We start from the raw sequence: 25433 nt of genomic DNA on the forward strand, positions 1-25433 counted from the left end.
ACACATTTTAAAAATATTTTTTCAATCCTTTTTTTTTTGTTGAAAAATATCTTCTTATCTTATAAAGTAAATAACTAAATGTTAAATAAAATATAAACACATTTAATATCTTAACATGTATGTTCTCACGACAAGATTCAAGCAAACTAATAGTAAAGTAAGGTCTTCAATTTTTACCTTTAAGGTGAGAAAAATGCATCTAACTTGCATAACATGTGCTCTACTTCTACTTAAATGTGAGTCTTCTTGTACTTTCAAAAATAAATATGACATCTCTAGTTTCCAATTTATTTCCTCTATACACTTCTCAACAAAGATTATATCCATGATTGTCGAACTCTCTCGATTTAACTCATAAAATCATACGAGATTACGAGTCTGCTCAAGTGAATAGAGCCAAACAATTAAACAAAATTATTTTCTTGTAAGCTTTGGTTAAACTTGTGGAGTCTGCAGACTGTGCAAGCTTGCAACAGTGAGACCAATTGTGAGTCCATTGGAGAGATAATTTTTTCATACCTAAAATGACAATAAATTTTAGCCGTTGAGGCGTGCGACTAATGCTTTGTGTGAGACGCACATTAGGGCTCATTTTTATTTATTTATTTTCCTTTGAAGGAACAATTCTCTTCTCGGTTTGAAGACATCATCTCTCGTTCAATTTTGAAGGCTTGATTCTCTTTGTTAAACCTTCGAAGGCTCCATTTTCTATTTTAAGGTACGATTCTTTGCTCAGGTTTTGTTGTTAGATGGCGCATTATGGCTCACCATTCCCCGATTGATTCTGCTTGCGAAGCTTCCATTATCCCATGTACGCTAGGAGATGCAACAGTTTTTGTTAGATGATATAAGGCTTATTCACGCACATCACCAAGGAAAAAATATACATGTTCAGAGTTGACCATTGGCACAGATATTAATTATAGGAAAATTTTTTGACCACAACCTTGTGTTATCACATTACAACAAATATTAACCTTGTGGCTACATTGGTTTGCCCTTTTTATTAATACTAGAGAAAAAGACATTGAAAGAACAATAATAACAAATACTATTTAGATTTATGAATAAAATAAAGAGAAAAACATCAATAAAATAAAAAAATCACTGAAAAAAAAAAGTGATTTAGAATTATGAGTAAAACAAAAGGAGATAAAATAGTTCATATAAAAATAAAGACCAAAACATTTATTGAAATAGATATTCCCTTTATATAATTTAATAGATTAACACAAAACAACTTGACGTAGTATAAAAATATCAATATAATGCCATCATATTTAATCATTATAATATTCCACTGAAATTTATATAAAAATTCAAAAAATATTTTAAGAAACAAACCTAAAACATCCAAAGAGTATGGACAACAGCCGTTCGGAAGTATTGGTCTTCCAATTTAGACTTGGGATCGATTATGAAAAAGTGAACAATAATGACAAATAATATTTCATAAGCCTTAATAAAATATTACCAAGAAGTTAACAACGAATTTACACCACATTGCTGGTATCTACCATTGACTTTGAGATCTGCGAGGACGGTTCACGGTTCAGTGGCAACAAATATTTGCATTAGATGCCACATAGTATCATATTTATAATCATATACTTTGTAAACCTTATGGGTAACATAATGGTGATTGTTCTAAGATACCAAAATTTCAAAACTTGCCTGCTAAAAGACAGGTGATTGGATGTTGCTGTTTTTGGTCAGTAGAAAATACCATTGAGCTGGGAGGTGAAGCTTGACTATTGATACAGTAGTGCGAACCAGATGCATCCATACATCTTTAAACTTCGTCCAAAGGCATGGGCTGAGAACTAAGAAGTCTTTCAGCTTCATCATTGGCTTCTGCTTGTATTTTCCATCTCTGCATCAGGGTAAAATGAAAACACTTTCTGTTAAAAACAAAACAAAGTCCCCAACGCTAAAAAGGACTAAATTGTGATTACCATTTACCACATTAAACGTCCTGATAAGAACCAACCTGTTTTAATTATGATTACATTGACACTACAGAATATGATTGTTTTCATTTATCATAAAGGTCAACACATCTGGGGCGTTTAATCCCATACTTGGTAGTGAGTAGGAAGAATGATATTTATCTATTCAATTGTCAAAAAACAAAACTACGATAGAAATAGTTTCAATGTAAGGCTTTCTACTTCCTAGTCTAAGTTTATTATAATTCGGGGAGGAATATTTTTGAGCTTTTGCAAAAGAAAGTACAAGCCATATTCATAACTACAAGGCCAAGTAATAGGTTTGAATTTAAAAAAAAAAAAAATACCTCCTCCAAATTTTCAAGCTCCATGATTTGCTCTATCTGTTCTTTGATACTATCCTGCAAAACATGAACCCTGAGCTAAGTAAAAGCTTGTTATAGCAAGATATCATGACCCAAAATGAATAGATGATTAAGTAGTTTACCACATTACTAGCAGTTTCAGCAGCAAGAACTTCAGTCTCCATCTCCACTTCGATTTCAATCATTGAGGAAATCTGACCAAAGAGCGCTATGAGCCTATGACATACATTTACTGAATTAAGTATGCAAAAGCAATATCGGAGAAAGCATACCCTAGCATAGCTGTCAATCAATTCAATCCGTCCCCTGAGGGAGTTTTGCAAGCTCTCTCTCACCCTTTTGACTTTACTTCTCCGAGTCCTGGAAATAAATAAAATGATAAATGGTATCTTAGAACAAAGAGGAGTAAAGACCCAAAAAAAGAAAAGTAAAAACACTTAAGGACGTTAAAATAAACGATCATGATGGGAAAATTATTATTTTTAGAAACAGAGATGTATTATGTTATAGCAATTCACCGATAAGCAGGTTCTCCAACAGCTGAAATTTTGTTCTCAAGTTGGCACATTCGAGCTAACATCCAAATCTACAAAAGTATAAATCAGATTTATATATCTCAAGCTATATTTCCTGAGAAGAGGAAATAAACTATCATCTTTAAAAATGACTTTCATACAATCTCACTCCGAAAATCTCATCCTGGGAATATGAGAAATATAACCAATGAAATTTGTGCATATAATTTCCAGAATATACAAAACTAATAACTAGGTTATTAGAATATAATTGACTAAATTGCATTTTTAATCCCCTATAATATTTAATATGTGATTTTGGTCCTCCAATTTTTAATTCCATGATTATAATCTCCCAATTTTTCTAATTTTTTTATAAAAACAAAATAGTCTCCCAATTTTGTAAAACCTGTAATTTTAGTCCAACAGATATGTTTTTTCATTCATTAAATCATTAATCATTAATATTATAACATTGATCAAGATATAACATTAAGTACATGACATTATAAAATAGCACTTTTGGTCTCAATTTTACCATATTTTCATCTCTTTTTACCACTTCTACAGGATAAAAATGAGGATTGAAAGTGTAATTTAACTTAAATATTATTAAATATTAATCGTCACATTATTTACTTATCCTCAAGTCATGGTCAATGTTGCAATTTTAACGATCAAATAATGAATATTTAACAATTAAACCAAAATAGCAGATTTTTACAAAATCATGGAATTAAAAATTGAGAGACTAATACTGTGGATTGAATATTATAAGAGGACCAAAAGTACAACTTAGCCTATATAATTTAAATCCTCAATTCAATTATGGAATTATTGCATTCATTTGAATTAGGTGGACTTTTCTACAAAGTATTCCCCCTGACTCAGATATAAGCAAAATTAACTAATTTATCCTCTAATGAAGAAAGTTAGTTAACATAATTTAGTTTTACTAATCTTATTTTGAAAAATATTTTTTCCTAAATTATCCTTCATCGAAATTTGATATAAAAAATAAAGTCATTGGAAATAGAATCTCAATTAAATGAAGGGTATTTTGAACGTTAGTTAAGGGACTGGATTATTAAAATCTTTTCAATTTTTGTCTTAAACAGTGCAACATTTATTAAATGGAACTCAACCCAAGGTGTACTTTGTTAGTATGACAGTTCATGTCTGAGGCCAAGCACACTACAGCTTTCCCTCCCCTTCAATGATGAACTTGGTTTAGTATTACTGTGATTATAAGTGGGTGGAAAATTAGGGTAGATAAACTGTAAAAATATTATAAAGGAGGCATAACCCTTTTGCCCTTCAAAAATAAGTAAATAAAGGTCAATATCATCTTGCTAATCATAAATCATGCAAGTAGCACACCTCTTTTTCAGCAGCTTCTTTTAGGTCGTTGATGCGAGACTGAAGAACATCATATTGAGATAAAAGTTGTTGTTTGATCGCAATTGCTTCTACTGACTTCTGTGGAAGCTGTAACCATAAATAAATGAAGATGAACTTATTATATCTTTCATATGTGAGCAGTGAATAAGGGGGCCAGCAGGTCATAATAGGAAAGGAATTATAAGAATCTTATTTTTTCCTATTTCTTGCATTAAATGTCAAGGATGTGCAATAATAAAACAATGTACAAACCCTTCTTGGTTGTGAATAGGAGTTATTTTTATGGGGCCCATGAAAAGGAAATTCAAATCACTGATAGTGGCGACTGAAGAAACAACTATTTCTTCCGAATTAGTTTTTGATAGGAAAAACAAAATTATATGGTAACAGAAAATTGGTTCTTTTGAGAATTAAAATTGATGGGGTGAACGGAAGATAAATGAGCCTCCCTCAATAGGAAAAAAACTGATAAATTAACTATAGTATTAGTACCTGGTTAAATTGAGGAAGAACAACAGTGTTCAATGTAGATCCAACAACAAGAGTTGAAACTGCAACAACTGATACCAATTGGGGAAGACTGGGGTCAATAAGTCCAGAGGCAGCATCACCGGTGGCCAAAAAAGCTAGAAGTGGAAAGATGAGGGAGGGTTTGAGTAATGATGAATTTTCTTCTTTTCTTGGGGCTCTTAACAGCAGTGATTCCCGCCCATCTTTGTGGTTTGTTATGCACATAGCCTCACCTGGATAGAAATCAGGGGCCCTTGGACTGAATTTAAAAGGGCCAGCCTTTCTATATACATTTGATGGAGCTGCCACAGCAACAGTTACCCTTTCCCCTTCTTGTGCTGGCAGATCAACTGTTTCAGTTGCAAATCTATGAGTGCGAGCCAGACCAGAAGGGGTCTGCACCTAAAGGGAAGGAAAAGAAAGGATAGATGTTAAGCACTAGTCTTTCAAATCTCTGAGACCATTTCCAAAAAACATAACTAACTAAAATATATTCACTTGTGGAACAAATCAACAAGCTGAACGGATCAATCAACATGTGAATTGGTAATCATACAAAAGAAAACAAGAAATTGAAACAGCCTTATAACATTGTATAAATTATATAAACACAAGAAATGCTGAAATGAGTTAAAGCTGGGAAAGAAACATTTACCAGTGCAGGTACGTCCAATGAGGCCTGGCTGAGGAGTTATCACAGCAGAATTATTTCCAACATTTAATAGAAGGAATCAACATTGGCATATAGATATTATATTTTAAAAGGTCAGAATTATATATTTTCATTTTGCAATGAAATCTTCTACTACTAGAAGGATTGGCATGTATTTGTAAAAATATAAAAGTAGAGGTCTGAAAAAACTTTATGCATCAAAATGTAAAGGTATTCCTTTCTTTCACTCGCTTCTCACTACTGACTATTCAACTTTGACACAAGTTTTATAAAGGTTCTCAATTAAAACTATTAATCAGAAGCCAACCTAACAATCAGATGTCAAAGGTGAGTGGGGAGTGCATACCACAATAGAGTGAACAGCAGCAGGAATGCTTTGCTTCATCAGTTTCAGTAATCTTAACCCCCTTTCCCATGCGGTAATGTCCATGCTGCGTTCGGCAGGAGGAGATCCTTAGAAAAAGTGAATACTCCATGATCAACACCATACACATACATATTGTATTACCAAAAAGACAAGCATTGGTTACAACAAAATAAAGAGGGAAAAGCAAACACTGGAACAACTTATGTATGGTGCTTCCCACAGGGATTTTTTTTTGTTACGTGAAGTGATGTAAGAAAATAATAGAATGATATGATAAACCAACCTGATTTCTTCTGATTCAATACTGACTATGTCACCTGAAACAAGTTCGTATTGGTAGCGACACTTTGCACAAGATACTATCTGCAGCAGAAATGTTTTTATTGACCTTAAAACTACCATATAATCATAAACAATTTAGTAGTGGTAAATACTTAGAGAAAATCACAAGAGAGTAGAGACCTACTCAGTGTTTCATTTAAAAATAGATGTCTCAGAGAACCAATAAAAAGATAGCTTCATGAATCTCAACAAAAGACCATAGCAGAAAATTACTTCGCACTTAACATGAGCAACTCATTTCTAATTCTTCACACACTAAATATTAACCCTCATTGGAAACATCCCATCAAGGAATTCATGAATAAGACAAAAAATGTCTAATACTCTTAGTGTATCAAAACTTACACTCAGGAACTTTGAAGCAAAATGAAAGAGAGTAAATGGTGGAATAAATCTAAAGTCCAATGAGTTTGAGACTGCCTTTTCATAATTAGTCTCCAATCAACAAAATTGAACATTAACTTATCCTCTTTACAAGGTGCACTTGTCATAAGTTGAGTCAATATCAGCATACCAAGAAAGGAATTGATGTTTGGCAATGTCGTAGTTGAGTTATCATGTTATCAATGCCCAAGGGGACCAGACCCAAAGAGAGAGGGGAATATACTAAATTAATTAGCACACTAAATGACTAAATGAATATTGAACCACAAGCATATCCGTCATTGAGTTATTCCAACGACTAGGATTTATTAAATTTCAAAATATGAAGGTGCCCACAGAGACAGGGATCAGTAAAGTACATAAATAATCAAAGTAATAATAGAATTACAGTTCTGCATAGGCACGGGAATACCTGAATACCTTGTTGTGGCTGTGCAACACCCACAGCAATCCGACAACTAGGACACTTCACTATCTTCCCAAAAGGAACCTGCAACAACCAAAAATGTTAACATTGAAACCTCACATAATCCATCACAACGTATATGCATAGTGATTCAATTCAACGTAATGCAAACATTACCATACCTCCTCACCAGGAGAAACGCCAACCTCACAAATATACTTAATGACCCTAAGAGCGTCAGAAACCCTCAACACCGCAGCTAAACCCTGAATCAACAACATGTAAACATGTGCATTTGGCCTTGACCACTTCCATCTCTCAACCAAAGGACCAGTCTCGCCAACTACTCACAGTCACAGAACACAAACAAACGCGTTATTAAATCGTAGCAATAATTAAACCTAACACAACATGCACGTGCACACAGACACACACACACGAGCAAGCTGCGGAGAAAAATAACCTTGTTGAAAACTGGCGCGCATGGCGTAGAAAATGGAGAGAGCGAGTTGCGGATTGTTGCGGTTAAGCGCGGCGGTTATAATGGAGCAGCAATCAGAGGTGGAAACGACGCCGTCGTTTCGGGAAGAGTTTTGGGCGATCATCTGCAAGGCTTCGACGGCGTCTTTGGCGTTTGCGGCGATTCGGAGGAGAAGTTGGTGGTCCAGTAGGTCGGCAGCGGTGTGGTCGGAGGTTTCATTGTGGCTCTCACTGACGGAGGCTTTGGCGTTTGGGAACCTGGATTGGTTGTGGAGTGAGGAAGTAAAGAAGAATAGAGAGGGGTAAGGGGTGTGGTTGGGGAGTGAAGAAGAAGGGTGGTGGAGTAGGCGAGAGAAACATGGAGTGCAAAGGTTTAGAGTCATAGCAGAAAGTTGAATTGGTTTGTATGGCGGCAGAGTCCGAGAGTAGCTATTGCATCGCGGAGGGAAAGGGAGAGATGAGGAATCAGAGGTCCATCTAATTTCACTCACTGCTCAGACTGGATAAGATAATATTGGTGTTTTTTTCTAAAACAAAAGCAAGTGGAGGTGCGGGGAATCGAACCCCGTGCCTCTCGCATGCGAAGCGAGCGCTCTACCATATGAGCTACACCCCCACATCGATTTTAATCTAAGCATCTCAATATTATGCAACTTGTTTTAGTAGAAACAAAATAAACAAATTTCTCTGTAAATAAACTAATTCTCTCTAAATATAACTTAGACTGAAGTAAATATTTAATTTGAAATCAATTTTAAGAGTTATTTATTTAATTAAGTTTTTTTTTACGAAAATATTCATATGATTTTATATATATATATTTTTTGTTTGTTTTTTAATTAAATTTTACTATTTAACTAAAATAAATTTTGATAATTAAAAATAATCTTATATTATTGAATAAATTACTTATTATAAGTATAAAATATATTTCATATGCTTAAAATATTTATTTATTATGAATATCAGTTTTAATTTTAATATAGTTTATAGAGATATAATACACATGTAATAATCCATAAAATAATTTATACGGCTGATAAAAATATACAATAATTTGCACAACAATAGTTTTGTATTTATTACTCCGTGACACAGTATTTATTCTTTTAATTTTTTCTCTCTCTTTTCTTTCTTAGTTAAATTGTTGTGTAATTTTTTATACAAGTATTATTTAAGTAATTTACATATTAAAAAATATTTATTTATAATAAATTATAGTTACAGACAAGAAATATTTATGTTGTATATTTGACATACTTTTAAAATATTAATATTTAAAGAACAGAGTATTGTGAAATGGGTCACATGAGTCCAAAATAAATAAGTCATCGTTTAATAAAGATTTATTAAATTGAGGCTTATTGCAATTAGTGAGTTCAACGTATATAAAGAGACACAATTAGTTACTTGATCTGTTTTATTTTGTTTTTCATATATTTTTGTGGGTCCATAAGTTAAAAATAGTACTAGTAATAGGAAGCTTATTTATTATGTTTGAAGAGAAAAAATAAAAATAAAAATTGCGTAAAAGAGGCATTGATTGTTGATGAAAAAGAGTATCTATTGTGAAGAGTGAGGAGAGTGCAATGAGGAAGTGGGAGAGAAGGAAGAAAAAGAAAGAGTGGAAGATGGGTCAGGGGAATTCCTGCAGAGAGGACAGGTGGCATTCAATTTGAGCCACTCGTCTATGCAATCAGCATGAAAATAATGGTTGCATTCGGGGATGCTCCTCAACGTCTCTTTGGGTTCATATTCGGAGAGGCATATTGCGCACGTGTTGTCATTGGGCTTCAATAAGCGCCCACTCTCCCCAATCAGGGTTTTCGGATACTTTTCAATTGTGGCACCGTCCAGGCCCATTACAAAAGGAACGGGCTCAAGGGAAATTGTCACCGGAAAATCTCTGCTCCCTCGCCGTTCGGTTAACATCCGAACCTTACCGCAGATATAGCATGAAACCCCTATTAGACACAACAGTCCAGGGATTCCCACTCCTATGGCTAACCCATATCTCGCACTTCTTGAAAGACCTGTATCATATGTAAATAAATCAACTGTTAACTCGACAGATATCACTCTTAACTCTTAAGGGCTTTTCTCTTTCAATCAATCTTTAACAAAATTAACTCATGACCTACCTAACAATTGAATTAAATGCCTTTAGTAAATTACTAGGCTTTTTTAAGGAAAGTAAAAGTGTATATAGTTTGCATTTTAAAGTAAATTATTGTTTACTCAAAACTTAATAATTGAATCATAAATATCGATTTTAAATATCCATAAAAATAACATTGATTGTACGTTAAATAATAATATAGTTATGAGATTTTATGTGAACCCATCCATAAGAATTTGTTTAAAAATATATTAAAGTTTTACTGAAAAAAATTATAAATATCTATTTAAAAATTTAGTATGATTTGGATCCAAACTCATCACACTTTGCTGAAAATGCTCAAACCTTGACAATTTACTAACCATATTTTATAATCCAAGGCGGTTGCAATGCATGTCTCACGCCTTGAAAGAAACTAACCCATATCTAATTCTTCTCATTGTTTGTCCTATTGTGCTACTTGTCATAAATCATGTTTTTATAGTTCTATTATTCAACAACTATCCATGTGTACGTGCCAACTGTCCTAATTTATTTTTCAAATGATGCCCATAGCCCATTTTCACACAATTGAAAGTGCCAATCACCTAACTCTATCCTAAAAAAAAAAAAAAAAAACTCACACGGTCACAACCACCCACAGAAAATATAGATCAAGTAAATACCCATAACGCATACCAAACTTTGATCAAACTGGTTCCCTCACCCCATTTCCATAAAAAAAATAAAAAATAAAATAAAAAATCGCTATTTAAAGTTGGACAAAAAAAGACTCGGTCGTTTGAAGTTAGGCAACAAACAAGGAAATTCAATCACTCCGACTCCAACCAGACATTTCGTTACTTAAAACTTAATTAAAATGTTTCTTTGGAAGTACAAATGCACTATTTACATTTTTCAAAAGTAGGAAAGCATCGAAATGTCAACTTCTAGCACATCCGTTCATTTCTTAAGTTAGCATTAAACCCGAAGTTGACGTAGTGATTCTTATTTGTTTCCCCAATCGCGACGCGACGCCTCACCAAACCACAAACCACCTCAACCATTCAGAAAAACGTCATCGTCGCATGTTGTTGGAGTTTAACCACATCCACATAACGAAAAAAAGAAAATAAAATTGAATAGAAAAAAAAAAAAAAATACCTTTGTTGGAGTCCCTAGGGAAGCAGGCAAGTTGAAGGGTTTTAGAGAAGCCACAACGTTGGGCAGTAACAGCACAGTCCCTACATTCTCTGGGCTGAGTCCAGACCAACTGAAGGTCGATGTTGAGATCGGGCCAGAAGGGCCACATGGGCATGTCCATCATGGGAATAGGGACAAGAGCCCTCGTCAGAAGCTCGCACCGTTGAGACATCATGGGTGAAGACACAACAGGGGGTGACCACGAAACCACCACGGAGTAGTTTCTGTTGTCGCTAAGGCAGGAAATCGGCAGTAACGGGAATTGAGAGGAGTCCGTAACGTTGGAGGGGCAACGCAGGAAAGTGAGGTTGTAGGGATTGGTTCCGTAAATCATGGGGTTCAGAATAAAAGGCGAATCCGAAAGGTTCCACTTTTGCAAGAAGCGTTTGGGGAGGCAGCCGTTAGGGTCGTTGACTCGGATGGTTTGGGTTTCGTAATCGATGCTGTTGACGATTAGGTTCCCGAAACGTGGGAGGGTGAGGATTGTTTTTGTGGCGTTGAGGCACGAGAGTTGGAAAGTGGGGTTGGGGTAATACCAGCAGCGAGGGCTTTGGCTCGAACCTTTCAAACCGAAGGGAAACTGGATATCTACATCGCCGCATCTTAAGCTGTTGCAGGTAACTGCTTTGTTTGCTCTTGTGGTTTGGAGGTGGAAAAGGAAGAGACATAGAGCACATACCATGGCTGAGGGGGCCATTGTGATTTGTGAATGCAAAGTGTTGGGAGGGGTTCTCTTTTTGGTATTGTAAAAGAGAAGTGGAAATGGGGGCAGGCCCCTAGTCAATTTTCTTTAATGTGATTGTCAACAATGGTCAATTCAGAGAATAGAATAACCAGCGTACTTGCGTGGCATTCTCATTGACCAATGGAAAGTGACAAATGATAAATATTAAAAAGCAGTGCTGGAGTCGCTTCTCACCACAAACTTCAAGTGGCTTTCAGATTCACTGCTTCACCTTCCTTCACCTACCATTTGTAAACAAGGTAACGGAAATAAAAGACCAAACCCAAACTTAACAAAATATTAATTACTCATTTTTCAGACTTAAACTACAAATGTACCGAGTGTCACAACAACTCCTCAAGTTAATCAGGATTGCATTTCACATTGACTAAATCTCACAAGAGAATTTGATATTATATTATAATTTTTAATTTTTAATTTCCATTCTAATTATGTCTTTCTTTGTGTTTTATATTGTTCTATATAAACTTACATTAAAATAAAATAATCAATCTGTAAACTTATTACAAATTTTAAAAGAGATGAATGATTGACTATGATCTAACAACATATATATTGTTTTTACATAATTTAAACTTTAAGTTATGAATAAAAGGCTTAAAACACCGAATTTTGTAGAATATTTTTTTTGGTAAACAAGCAAAATGAATCTTCTTATCAACCCCAAATGGACACGGCAACTCATCGGATGGATCGTTTTGACTGTGGTAAAGTTAAGCTGATTAAAAGAATGGTCCAATCATATTAGTTGGACTATTCACGCATTGCACCAACTTTTCAATAATTAGATTTTTATTTCATAAACAAATATTTAGTACGTGTTTTGAATAGAAGTTTGAAAACCATAATAAACTGGTTAGAGGAAAGATTTAGTTAAAAATGTATAAAATAAAATAATATACATATATTTAAATAATATATAATTATTTAGTAGTTCATCAAGTCTATTCACCCACCAAACACCCTCCTATTCAAGTTCACATGTAAAGAAAAGAACTACACAATACTTACCTCAGCAAACGTATTTTGTACTCTCTGTTGAACTCAAAATAGGTACATCTTCACACTCTTTTATTCTTTTTTCAAACCCTAATAAGCTTGCATATTGCAATTAACTTGCCACTTTGGTCAAACTTCAATATTTCAAGCCTTTACACCGGGAATTGTTCTACTGATACCCAAGCTTGGTATTCGGGTTAACATGAACCTAATCAAAAATGCAGAAGAAATACTCCAAATAATATTTGATCTTGTTTTGATCTTTTTTTGTTTTTCAATATGTTCTTCCCTCATTTTCATATATATATATATATATGTATTATTGCTCCAATTCTCTAATTGATATTTTTTTTGTATGTTGTGTTAGGTGTTAAAAAAATGGAAAAACCTCAGAAGAATAATTCTTTTGTAAGTATAATTTGTACAACTTTTTGAAAGAATATGAAAGAGTTTGTTTGTAAGGAGCACTACTTCATCTTCTGTTGCGTAAAATTGATTTTCATACTGATCTTTTACTCTTGAAGTTGCATCAATTGAGGGATTTGGGTTGGCGCTGCAAATAGAATTAAGGAAAAAATAAATTATGATATGTTGGTGTTGTTCCTTCTGTGCTTTGACTTTTCTTTGCCGTTGACTGCTAAATTGGGATTTCGATATAAAAACATGTGATTTTTTATTATTCTATTATATGATTTTTTGATGATTTTTTATTAAATTTTAAGGCATATATTAATTTGTGCAAAACCAAACATTAAACAAGAATTGCCTGTATAGAGAATAGTCTCTATTGTACAAACGATTAGCAGGCTAATTTATTACATGTATAGAAGGATATATGGCCTCGGCCTAGTATAAAATTACAATTCATCTCAATTTATTAATTGTAATTTAACATTGTTGGCGCTAGATAGTTAGTTAAATCGGATAAAAGATATTGAGATATTTAATAATTATCATTAATTAATATAAAATATATATATAAGGCAACAATATATAACAATAAAATTAGTCGTACAAAAATTATAAAATCAACTTATTTCGTATAAGTTAAGTAGTGTTAATGTGTTTCATTTTTCTCCTCCAAATGAACATGAATATGGTGTGCTTGTTGTGATATATTAGCATTTGAATAAACACAATTTTTAACATATTTCTCACTTTTAGACTTCTAGTCTTTCTCTTTTACTTATAAAATACTAAAATTTTAAATAAAAAAAAGTAGGTAACTTGTGACCTCATCAAACTAACTCGGTCTAAAACTCATTTATGACACAAACTTTATTGGATTAGACTAAAAAGACTTTTATGTAAATCGAACCTAAAATTTAAAGTTTAAATAGCATAGTTTATTGGGAAGCTTCAAACTAGCATACCAAGCTCAACTTATTTTGCCGACTATATTGTGTACCTCGTGTCCTTTCCGATTTTATTAATGGTTAATTTGTCTTACCTACAAATTGATTTTTTGATTTTATCAAGTCTCATAACTGACTATAAAAGTTATAGATTGGTGTAATTGACCTATATGAAGGTTGATAATATTAAGTATATATGTGTTAACTAGAGTAGAATAATCATATTTATGAGTTTTTTTTAAGGAGAGTATAATCATTTACATTATCAAAAGATGCCATTTTAACCATTTGAGTGCAAAAAAATTGTATCAATCGGAGATTCCAATCCCAGCTCATAGACTATGTTCAGATTAGTGTTAAAGTTTGAAACAAAGAGAAATGATATGAAAGAATGAATTGTTTTGTTGTTTAGTTTATCAAAACAAACATAATGAAAAATGATAGATTATGATCCATTTTATTATATTATTTGACTCCAATTTTCTTCACCCTAAATTTGAAGAGCACTTGACGAAACAAACTAATTAACAAAGTTTTAGATTATATAAAACTGATTTATCTTTACAAATTTAATCCTAATCATCAACCTCTTAAGGATAATATATTTAAAATAAGGATAACATGGAAATTAGAAAAATTATAACTTATCTCATTCCGTTCATTTACCAAACAATGAAATGAAACTATTCTTTCATTCCATTATAAAATATCTAAAGAATAAAAGAACATATTTATTTTATTTCATTTCAATCCACCACATTCCATTATATTTTTATTTTAATTACCGCTGACCCAAACATAACCACGTAAATAAAGTTATATTGAAAATTAAGGCTTTGTTTATTTCGTAGTTAGAAATTGGTCAAACGTCAAAGCAAAATCTTTGCTTTGAGATATTAGGAATGTGTTGTAATTTTTTTTTCCCAGTTTGTATTTGGTGATTAAGTATGAGTTAATCATCTATACATAACTAGTATAAAGTTTTTTACACTGATAACTAATCAGATCTGTTAATAATATTTTTTTATTTTAATTTAATTATATAAGCAAATGACATGATACTATTAACAGATCTGATTGGTTGCCAATGTAATTTTTTTTTACATTAACAATGTATAGATAATTAACTCGATTAAGTATATCAAATGAACCCTTAATGAGTGTGGTTATGGTCCAGCAAAAACAAAATACTATACTGCGACCGGACTTTTCTATCTTGGGCTGTCCTTTGTAATTTGGGCTAGGCTTGTATAAAAATCATTGCAATCCACCAAACTAGGCTATTTGTATGTTTGGGCCATAATTTTACAAGTTTTTGATTATATTGAATTATTTTTTAATTGAAATTAAATATATAAAAAGTTTGCTTTTGAATTTTAATAAAAAGGTTTAAACTGGAATAGTTATATTTTAAAATGTTTATATTACTGTGACTAAGCATATTTAAGTAAAAAAGAATTGTATGCAATAAAATGTGTCATTTTTAATAAAAATAAGTATTTAGTTATTATTAAATTTATGTATCAAAATAACGAGAAAAAAAAACTTTGTCTATTTGTTCCCACAAGAAAAAGTTCAAATTATCATCCAAAAAGGCTTTTTTTTGACAGCTCTTAAGTTATCGACTTATATCCTCCTATTGGATGAGTTTAAGTATATTAACGATTGTACGAGAGTTCAAACTCATTAAATGAACACACGTTCTTATATGTAAGTGTAAAATTTTTTACACAAAAAAAAATCATCAAAAATAAATAAAAAAAATACATATTCTCATAAAATATATAACCATAAAATCAATCACATATGATCAGCAAACAGAAAACTTATTTGAAGAGGGAAAAAGAAAAATGTTAATAATTTTTGAAAAATAAATTTAACACATTAGTTATTATTAAAAAATTTAATATAAATTTGATTAAAAATTATTTAGTCAGGCATATATAAAATTTCCATAGTAACAAAAAAGTATATTTCAAAAGAATATGGATGAAAAAGCTACACTTACAATTATTTTTTTTCTTCTATTCAGCATAATTTTAAACGAGTATTCAAATATACATAATGTCATACTATGCTGATAACAACGCTTTATTTACACATAAATAATCGAGTATATAAGATTTTTCTCAATAATAAGTAATGACTTGGTGGCTTCATGGAAGGACATGCAAATTAATATACCTAAACAGAACTTGATCGGATAGAATAAAATACAAAAAATTAAACAAATTATGATCTCTCGCTCTTTGGAAAATCTCAGAGTAAAGGATGCAATAGAAGGGAATCTTAAAGATGATGGTTCAGCTAAGCAGCAAGGAACAAAACACATACATATATACATCAAACCATTAGGCTAGCTTAGTAATACAAGAACTTAAGTTGGATCCATATTATAATTTTTGGAAACTAAATTCTCACTGCTACAAATTGTTTGTGCGATCAGACACAACGCAAACTCGGTTAACCGGGATCAACACAAGTTGACGAGCAACATCATTGAATTGGAGAACTCCTCCATTGCATTTTGATAGCAACCGAGCAGCTTCTTCCTTTGTCAATTTAACCCTCACTCTTATCCTTTCTTTTTCTCCAACATCATTGCCACTACCCCACCTTGTTTTCTCAAACTCCTTCTCACTGTCTTCTCCCAAAATGGTAGGTTCTGATTCTGCAAACCGGACAGTTTTCTTCACTACTGCCTTCTTTGGCGTTTGTTTTTTGGTTTGCTCGTCGCTGTAAACAGATTCTGTGATTTCAAGTGGTTCTACTTTGGCTTTTTTATGTGATGCTTTTCCATTAAAGCAAGCAAACATGATGCGAAACATTCTTAATTAACAACAAAGAGTTTTGAGTTTTATCAAGGAAGGAGAGAAGAGAAGGTTTAATTAGACACGGAGAAGGAGAGTGGTTGGTTAGTGTTGAGCAAAAGGGACAGGGAAGAGTGAATTTATACTAATATTTTGGTTTGGTTGAGAGCAGTAGCTAGCGTGAAGTGTCTAATAGGACAGACGAAGAAAATAATAGTAAAAGGTGCTAAGTTGCCTTGGAAACTTTATTAGCCAATGAGCGACCTAGGCATCAATCCTAGGAAATTTAGTGAGGACTTGAAATCTATTAGTCAAGTTTCTAGTGATTGAAATGTCAAGTTACATTCTCCCTCAACTTTTTTTTTTCCTCTTTTTGGTACATCTACGTACTGAACTTCTCAAAGGACTACAATCTCATGGTTGAAAGGGTCAATATATGAGTTTAGGGTTTTATTGGTATTTCAGAAGTGAGCTGAATAGACACGTGGACTAACTCTACAGCCTGTGACCGGTTCAAGAAAGTGACCTATGTCCATTTAAGAGAGACATTTTTGGCTTTGTTTAATCTTGTAATGCACATATGAAGTTTTAAGTGGTATCTTCTAAGTCACCTCTCCCAAGTTGCTTGATTAGTTATCGTGAAGGACTCGATCAACTTAATTTACCTTATAAGTCTAGCGTGATGGCAGTGACAAGTGATCATATTAATTAATTAACTGTTTGTGATGAGTAACATAGATGGTCAAGAATTGTAATATAATTATGTAACATGGGAGGCTACTTGGTGGAGGGAATATCCGAGTTGAAGGCTCTAGTAAATTGGAAGTGATTTTCTAAAAGAACTATAATTTGATCCATATTATTATGTACAAATAGCATATTAAAAAAAAAAAAACTGAATCATCTGGATTTAGAGTCAATTATAAAGGAACTGTTAAAAGTATGTTTGGTTTAGCGTTCAAAGTTCAAACCATCGTGCATAAAATTAAATACGTGATAAAGTAAAAGTTATACATTGTTACTTAGCTTATAACATAATCGATTTTGACAAAAATGAAGGCAAGCTAATTAACATGTAAGAAGTGTTAGAATAGTGGATTAAGCCTAACTCAACCCTACAAAACCGGCTTGTAAGGTGAGAGTTGCTTTCCACTTATATACTATTCAATTGCCTAATCTCTAGTCGATGTGGGACTTGAGTTTTTCTCAATACACCCCCTCACGTCCAGCACTATTGGGCTTGGTACGTGGATAAATGGTGGGTAACCCTTTTTTAATAATCTAGGATAGGTGGGACTTGGGTTTTTTCCCAATATCCAGCACTATTGGGCTTGGTACGTGGATAAATGGTGAGTGGCCCTTTTTAATGATCTAGGATTGGCAGTCCCACATCGACTAGAGATTAGACAATTGAATAGTATATAAGTAGAAAGCAACCCTCACCTTACAAGCCGGTTTTGTAGGGTTGAGTTAGGCTTAATCCACTATTCTAACATGGTATCAGAGCCAAGGTTCTATCACGGGCAAGTGAAGATTCAAATTGCTCCAATACCATGGGCCACCATATTGGGAAAAATTCAAGTCCCGCCAATCCTAGATCATTTAAAAAGGGTCACCCACCATTTAGATCCACTTTAAAAATGGGCAACCCTTACCTTACAAGCCGATTGTGTAGGGTTGAGTTAGGCTTAATCCACTATTCTAACATGGTATCAGAGTCAAGGTTCCATCACGGGCAAGTGAAGATTCAAATTGCTCCAATACCATGGGCCACCATATTGGGAAAAATCCAAGTCCCGCCAATCCTAGATCATTTAAAAAGGGTCACCCACCATTTAGATCCACTTTAAAAATGGGCAACCCTCACCTTACAAGCCGATTGTGTAGGGTTGAGTTAGGCTTGATCCACTATTCTAACATGGTATCAGAGCCAAGGTTCCATCACGGGCAAGTGAAGATTCAAATTGCTCCAATACCATGGGCCACCATATTGGGAAAAATCCAAGTCCCGCCAATCCTAGATCATTTAAAAAGGGTCACCCACCATTTAGATCCACTTTAAAAATGGGCAACCCTCACCTTACAAGCCGATTGTGTAGGGTTGAGTTAGGCTTAATCCACTATTCTAACATGGTATCAGAGCCAAGGTTCCATCACGGGCAAGTGAAGATTCAAATTGCTCCAATACCATGGGCCACCATATTGGGAAAAATCCAAGTCCCGCCAATCCTAGATCATTTAAAAAGGGTCACCCACCATTTAGATCCACTTTAAAAATGGGCAACCCTCACCTTACAAGCCGATTTTGTAGAGTTGAGTTAGGCTTAATCCACTATTCTAACATGGTATCAGAGTCATTTAGATCTACTTTAAAAATGGGTCACCCACCATTGATGCATGCCTCATAGGCATGAGGGGGTGTATTGGGAAAAATCCAAGTCCCGCCAATCCTAGATCATTATAAAAGGTCACCCACCATTTATCCATGTACCAAGCCTAGTAGTGCTGGACATGAGGGGGTGTATTGGGAAAAACCCAAGTCCCACATCGACTAGAGATTAGGCAATTGAATAGTATATAAGTGGAAAGCAACCCTCACTTTACAAGCCGATTTTGTAGGGTTGAGTTAGGCTTAATCCACTATTCTAACAAGAAGTTTAGGACATGAGTATGCATACAGGAGCTTAAGAAGGTATTAGCTAGTTGTATTTGGCAACTACTGGATTATACCAAAACCCAAGAAACATGCAGTGGAAGTTGGTCAAACAATTGAAGCAATCGCGTGTTGAAAATTGAAAAACTATTCTTAATTCATATGGGGTTAATTAAGTTCTGTTTTTTACTTGAAAAAAATGACATTATATTGACTCATTTTCCATTGCTTTCTTGTTCAGTCTAGGTTGAATATCATATCACGGCATCTTAGAAAGCGATACGAAGAATGAGTCATGGAGAAATTATGCAACGCGCTTTGGATTGAAATTAGACTGAGTCAATATGATTAAGTTTCGAAACCACAGTTAGCTTTAGTTACACATAGTTGTGTTACTATAAAATATTTGGGTTAAGTTGTTGTACATTCACTATATATAAGCTTTCTAAAGTCATGAACATCAGTGCATGCCATTCAAAGCCCCTTCTTCTGGACTGCATTTCATGTAAAAAATAAACTGAGGAATTTTTTTCTCAATTTTAAAACAGATTGAAAAGCTAATGGGCTTTTTTTTTCAAGGTTTCAAATGCAAATTTGAAGATGAGATTGTAATATTCTCACATTTATTGCGAGTTTTGAAAAATGATTTCTGAGTATTGTTTATTCTCAATAATCTTTTTATTACGTTTCTTATCTTTTTATTCCTATATTGAAGTGAAAATATAATATTCCTATGAGAATAATAGAAGCTACATCTTAACATATTTGTAACTTTTATTTTTAATTAATTTTTATTAAAAACATTTTAAATTTTAAGGAATATAGGATATAATCCAACACATTTTCTAAAGATACGTTGGAATAACATTCTGGTTAAAATTATTGGAAATGTCATTCTGGAAACTGCAACTTGATATATTGAAACAAGCAACCTTGGTTTTTTTTCGCAAATAATTTAAAATGATGTTTATTTTTGCTTTATTTCTTAATTTTAAAATGTTTTTAAAAGAAACTGTCAAATTTATTTTTGAAAAGAAACAATAAAAACAAAAGTTTTTCAAAATAAGTTATTCTCTGTTAAGGAAAAATAAGTTTTATAATTAAACTTATTAGAGTTTCTTTCTTCGAAGTGAAAGTGAAATTTAGTTTTAAATCACTTTTAGTGGATTTTAGTTGTAAAAACATTAAATTATGTAATTTATTTTCTATTTCCTTCAAAAGACATATTTTTATCTTATCTAGCTATCATTATTGTTATCTCTATTTCGTTATATCATTGTTATAGAAGTGTAATATATTATTTAATTTAAAATACTATTCTTTTCAAACTATAATAAGATAATGTAAAAAAAATAATTAAAAAAAAAAACTACAATTGTATAATTCTTTTTTAAATTAAAACTTAAATATTAACAAGCAAATCTTATAAAGTCTTAATATTTTTTTTAAACTTTGAAAGTGCTTATTAGTTTAAGTCATTTTATGGTTGGATGGAGAGAGATTGAGATAGTTAAAAGTATGAGAACCTAAGTTTAATCTTCATTGCGATTATTTTTTGTAATTTTTTTCTTTACAAAAAAAATGTTTAAGTCGCTTTAAAAAAATGTCAATATAAACTTTTCATTAATAAAGCTTGCACGAAACTATAAATTGCAAAACTGTTAAGAGCATTTGAGTTGGCTTATTAGTAAAGGATTTGAGTATATTTTTGTATGATGTTCTTACTTCTTAGATTAAATTTCATTTTACCTAAATGGTTTTTATAGCACACTGTTATCTAATCTTAAATATTTTTACTTTTATAATATTTGTTTTAAAAGTCATATTTATAATAATTTATAATTAATTAAATGTGTAAGTTTATTTTAAAAATGGTAATAATAAAGTCAAAAATTAAAATTTTGTACATAATATTCAATTTTTCTACACTTAACCAATCTTAGTGCTAGTTATATACTTATATTATATAAACTAGAAAGGTTGAGACACTTCGTGCCTCTAATAATTATACACAGATAAATATTAGCAATTATAAAAGATAATTTTTTTATATATATTCAAGAATATAAAAGTTCATTAAGACCATAAAAATAATTACTAAAATGTATCTCCTTTATAATAAGTATAGACACATAGTACTACTCCTTCGACCATATATTTTGGTAGTTACGTTTTATTGCAACCAAAAGTTTTCAGTTTCCATTTACCCTCTTTTTGCAGTGCACCGCACGGCTGGATTTTAAAATTTTGTCGTTCCATAAATAAAACAAAATTACAACTACTTTGTTATTGTTTGTTTTTTATGAAGAACAAAGGGTTTAATTAAGAAAATAAAAATTAGAGTATTAAATATAATATATTTATTATTATATTAAAGTATTAAAAAATTTAATAATTAATTTAAATTATTATAACCGTTTAATTAATAAGATGATAATTATATTTCTAAATTAATATTTTTAAAATACTTATTAACAATTTGTCCCTATAAAATTTTTGAATACTCATCTACATAGCAAAGTTCTCATTCAGACACTCTTACTTGTTCAAACGTTTTAAAGAAGTCAAGTCTTATTCTTTAACTATTATTATTAGTATTTTATGTACATACTGTTTTTTTCACACAAAATAAAGTATCTACAATTATGGGGCAAAATTTGATGATCGAAGAAAAGTTTTATTAAATAAATATTATGTTTAGTGAATTTATTAAAACAAATTAAACCTGAGATTACTTTTGTTTATAAAATTTATTAAATCCAACTTTTTTAATAAAAAATAATAAAGAATGTATTAAATTATTATTATGTAATTATTTATCATTTAAAATTCTAAAACTTAAATGGAGTCAGAACATTTTCTTTAAGGAGACTAAATATAAAAACTAAATTATAATTTTAAAATTGATTTACTTTTAATTAAAAATTATTAAATTCGTAGTATTTGACCACATATAACAAAAAACCAAAATTATATAAATTAAATAAAGGATACAATATAAAACGTTATAACAAGTAAAAATATATATAATTAAATATCAAATTTTGTTAAAGTAAAACTTAATATTTAACCTGATTATAATAAACAATAGATTTTTTGCTTCAAAAAGTGAAATAATATTCTCTTATTTTTAATTTCTTTTAATAAAATAAAAGACCAAGAGTCTTATTACATTTGTGAAGTATTTACTAATTTTATTGATAATTAATTTTTATCATGAATTTAACTAATTATTTTTAATAAAATCTTTCTTTTTAAGATAAATTTTATTCATAAAATTCGAATTTAATATGTTGAGTGGGATTCACTTTCCTATTTCTATTGTGATTTGTGAATGAATTTTCTTCTTTTCAGTACTCCTCCTATCCCATTCTTTTATAATAATCTGAAAACTAGTTTAGAGTGTAAATGACAATTTCAGGAACTAATTTTAAAATATAAGAGTGTGACAGACGAGAAAACTAAGAAGGTGCAAATAGAATTATGCTCCCGAATCAGTATGACAATGTTCGTTGGTTATTTAATGCAATAATTAGGCCCAAACATCAAAGTTGAGAGTGTATGCAACAAAATTGGGCTTGTCTAACGCAATGTGTATATATTATGGACTCAAGGTCTAACGCAATGTGTGAGACCAAGAAACATGGTTAACATTTGTGGAGTGATGATGGACAATTGCCAGAGTTGTATGATTGTGAAATCTGAAAAGAATTTCCCATACAGGGATGTGAAAAAATCTAAACCCATCTGAAAATTAATCTAATCTACTTTATAAAAAAACTAGATCGATTAATCACTTCGTTTCTACAGTGCCTATATAAATTTGATAGATTTTGAAATTGTTAATTTTTAAATTAATAATAGTTATTTATTTATTTTTTTTTATCATATTATATTTTTATATTTATATCAAATAATTGGTTAGAAATATTGTAAATATTTGAAATCGGTGAACAAATAAAGTAAGAATTAAATGTCTCACCTTTTGTCAGATTAAACTAATATTACATTTTTACTTCACATTTCATAGGTCTTTAAAATTTTATTTCTATACTTCTATTGAGTGATTAATATTCAAAAAAATAGTTAAAATGTGAAGAAAAAAAAACCTATATAAATATAAAACATGTAATTCAATAGTAAAAAAAACTGTACTAATACACCTCAATTTATGAGGGTATCATAATAACATTCTTTTATTTATCGTCATCAAATTTTCTTTATTTTCTATCTTGCAGCTTTCAACTGGAATCAATATATTGTGATTTGTGATGCTATATGGTTTTATGCCGATTATTCTGTACAAGCCTTATAGTTTTAAGTTTGTTTACCAATGGCAGGCAGATAACCCTATTTCCCATTTCTAGTTATCTAGACACCATCACCACTCACCACCGCTTACATAGCATAAAAAATTTGGATTTGATGAAAATTTAAATTTATGGCATTCTGTGAACTACACAAATACAAATACTCACAGTTATCTCAAATATAATATTGCAGTCAGTAAAAAGTGGGTGATTGACCATATTGGGTCAGTTTCCCAACTTAATTACGTAAATGGGGTTGTTTTTAAACAATATACACTTTTGGGGCACTTTTAACGGTGTTGCTATGGGCCATAGCGACACCAGTGACACGTGGCATTTTTGTAACTCCAGCGAAGCCATGAAAGTCATATTAATAATGTCGTTACAGCCTATAGCGACACAAAACAGCTCCACTGAAGTCATTATAGCCTACAGCGTCAAATATTTAATATAAAAAAATAGTTTTACTATAAGTAAATAATTTTTAAAAAAATAATTTGTGAAAGTGGCGCTATGGCCTATAGCGACACTGTGTTGCTATAGCCCATAGCGCCACCCAGTTAAAAATTAAAAATGATAAAAAGAGAAAAAAAAAATATATAACATAAACAAAAAAATAGAAAAGATAATTATATAAATATAGATTTATATGAAAATCAGAAAATAAATTAAAATCTGGAAAAAATAAATTAAGTTAATAATTTAAAAAAAAAAAGAAGAAAAAAAAGTCAAAAAAAGTGGTAGTGTCCATAGCGACACTGCTTTTAATTTTTTTTTCCTTTTTTAATTACGCATTTTTGGTTTAGTATTTTTTAATTAACATATAAAAGAATTATTAATACACTTAAACAATGTGGAAGAAAATATATGCACAAAGTTTTGATGATGCCAAAGCATTGAAGAAAATAAAGGTCAAGTTAAAGCAAGCTGATCAAGAAGTAAGATCTCAAGTAATAATTAGATAAGTCTTGACTGCTTAGCTTAGTATGTAAAATGAACTGTTAGAATTTGCAAATTTCACTTAGCCATTAAAGTAAGAATTTTAAGAAAACCTAAACTTAATACTTTTGAATATAAGAATAAGTTGTTTGAAAATAAAGCAAAAAGAGTATTCAAAAGATTAAACAAAAATATTTTTAACTGGAAAATAGAAGCCCTTTATATCTTAAGTTTTCATAAGCCAAAACAAGTGACATGTTTCTGGTAATCGATTACTACTTGCTGTAATCGATTACCAGAGAAAGAAAACCTTTCAAAATGTTAAAATGCTCTCTGGTAATCGATTACCACTGACTGTAATCGATTACCAGAAAAGAAATTTTCAAAATTCGAATTTAAACTATACAACGTTTCAAACATTTTGAACTTAAACCGTTGTAATCGATTACGAGAGCCTATTTTCTGAAAAATTATAGAGAGTTACAACTCTTTATGAAAAGACATAACTCAAAAAACAATTGTCTATAAATACCTATAATTTTTCAGAGAAAGAGGACGAACTCAATTGTGAAAAATTATCTTTACAAATCACTTGGCCAAAATCATTTGCAAAATCTCTAAAGAGTTCATCAAAGATCATGAAAGTGTAATATCCACTCTTCAAGAGAGTCATTCTGTAATTCTGAATAGATCATTGGATCTGTAAAGGAGAAAAGGTTTTTCTCCTTGTTGGTGTTTGAATCTCAACACAAGGAAAGGGAGTTCCGAGGTGTTGGAGGATTCATTTTCTTGTAAGGTTTACAAGAGTAGTGGAAATCTCAAGTGGGAGACTTGAGGACTCGATGTAGGCAGCATCGGCCGAACCATTATAAAATCAAGTTTGCAATTATTCTTTCCCTACACTTTTAATTTCTTGTTATTAATTATAA

At 31.4% G+C, this 25433-nt stretch overlaps 2 protein-coding genes and 1 non-coding gene across 4 annotated transcripts; all 3 read right to left on the bottom strand.

Annotated features, from left to right (window-relative positions):
* Positions 1 to 1436: 1436 nt before the first annotated feature.
* On the bottom strand, positions 1437 to 7898 carry LOC109805873 (Pentatricopeptide repeat (PPR) superfamily protein). Of its 2 annotated transcripts, XR_014431804.1 has the most exons (13): positions 7376 to 7898; positions 7095 to 7255; positions 6919 to 6996; positions 6064 to 6143; positions 5760 to 5844; positions 4723 to 5142; positions 4210 to 4317; positions 2833 to 2900; positions 2587 to 2674; positions 2437 to 2508; positions 2297 to 2350; positions 1675 to 1873; positions 1437 to 1532 (listed from the first exon to the last, which is right to left on the bottom strand). XR_014431804.1 is itself a non-coding variant. In XM_020368135.3 (12 exons), exons 1-12 carry the CDS (start codon positions 7773 to 7775, stop codon positions 1793 to 1795), a joined length of 1695 nt encoding a protein of 564 aa, XP_020223724.1. In that variant the 5' UTR covers positions 7776 to 7898; the 3' UTR covers positions 1437 to 1792. The 2 variants fall into 2 exon arrangements, 1 of the variants encoding a protein (XP_020223724.1); XM_020368135.3 differs by having other exon boundaries at positions 1437 to 1873.
* Positions 7899 to 7935: 37 nt separating this feature from the next.
* Positions 7936 to 8008, bottom strand: TRNAA-CGC (transfer RNA alanine (anticodon CGC)). The gene has a single exon. It is a non-coding gene; the product is annotated as a tRNA-Ala (tRNA).
* Positions 8009 to 8858: 850 nt separating this feature from the next.
* Positions 8859 to 11585, bottom strand: LOC109806537 (putative RING-H2 finger protein ATL21A). The gene is made up of 2 exons (XM_020368971.3): positions 10655 to 11585; positions 8859 to 9425 (listed from the first exon to the last, which is right to left on the bottom strand). Exons 1-2 carry the CDS (start codon positions 11388 to 11390, stop codon positions 8956 to 8958), a joined length of 1206 nt encoding a protein of 401 aa, XP_020224560.1. The 5' UTR covers positions 11391 to 11585; the 3' UTR covers positions 8859 to 8955.
* Positions 11586 to 25433: the final 13848 nt, after the last annotated feature.

Source organism: Cajanus cajan, chromosome 2, assembly GCF_000230855.2.
Source record: "Cajanus cajan strain Asha chromosome 2, NIPB_CcT2T_4, whole genome shotgun sequence".
NCBI lineage: Eukaryota > Viridiplantae > Streptophyta > Magnoliopsida > Fabales > Fabaceae > Cajanus > Cajanus cajan.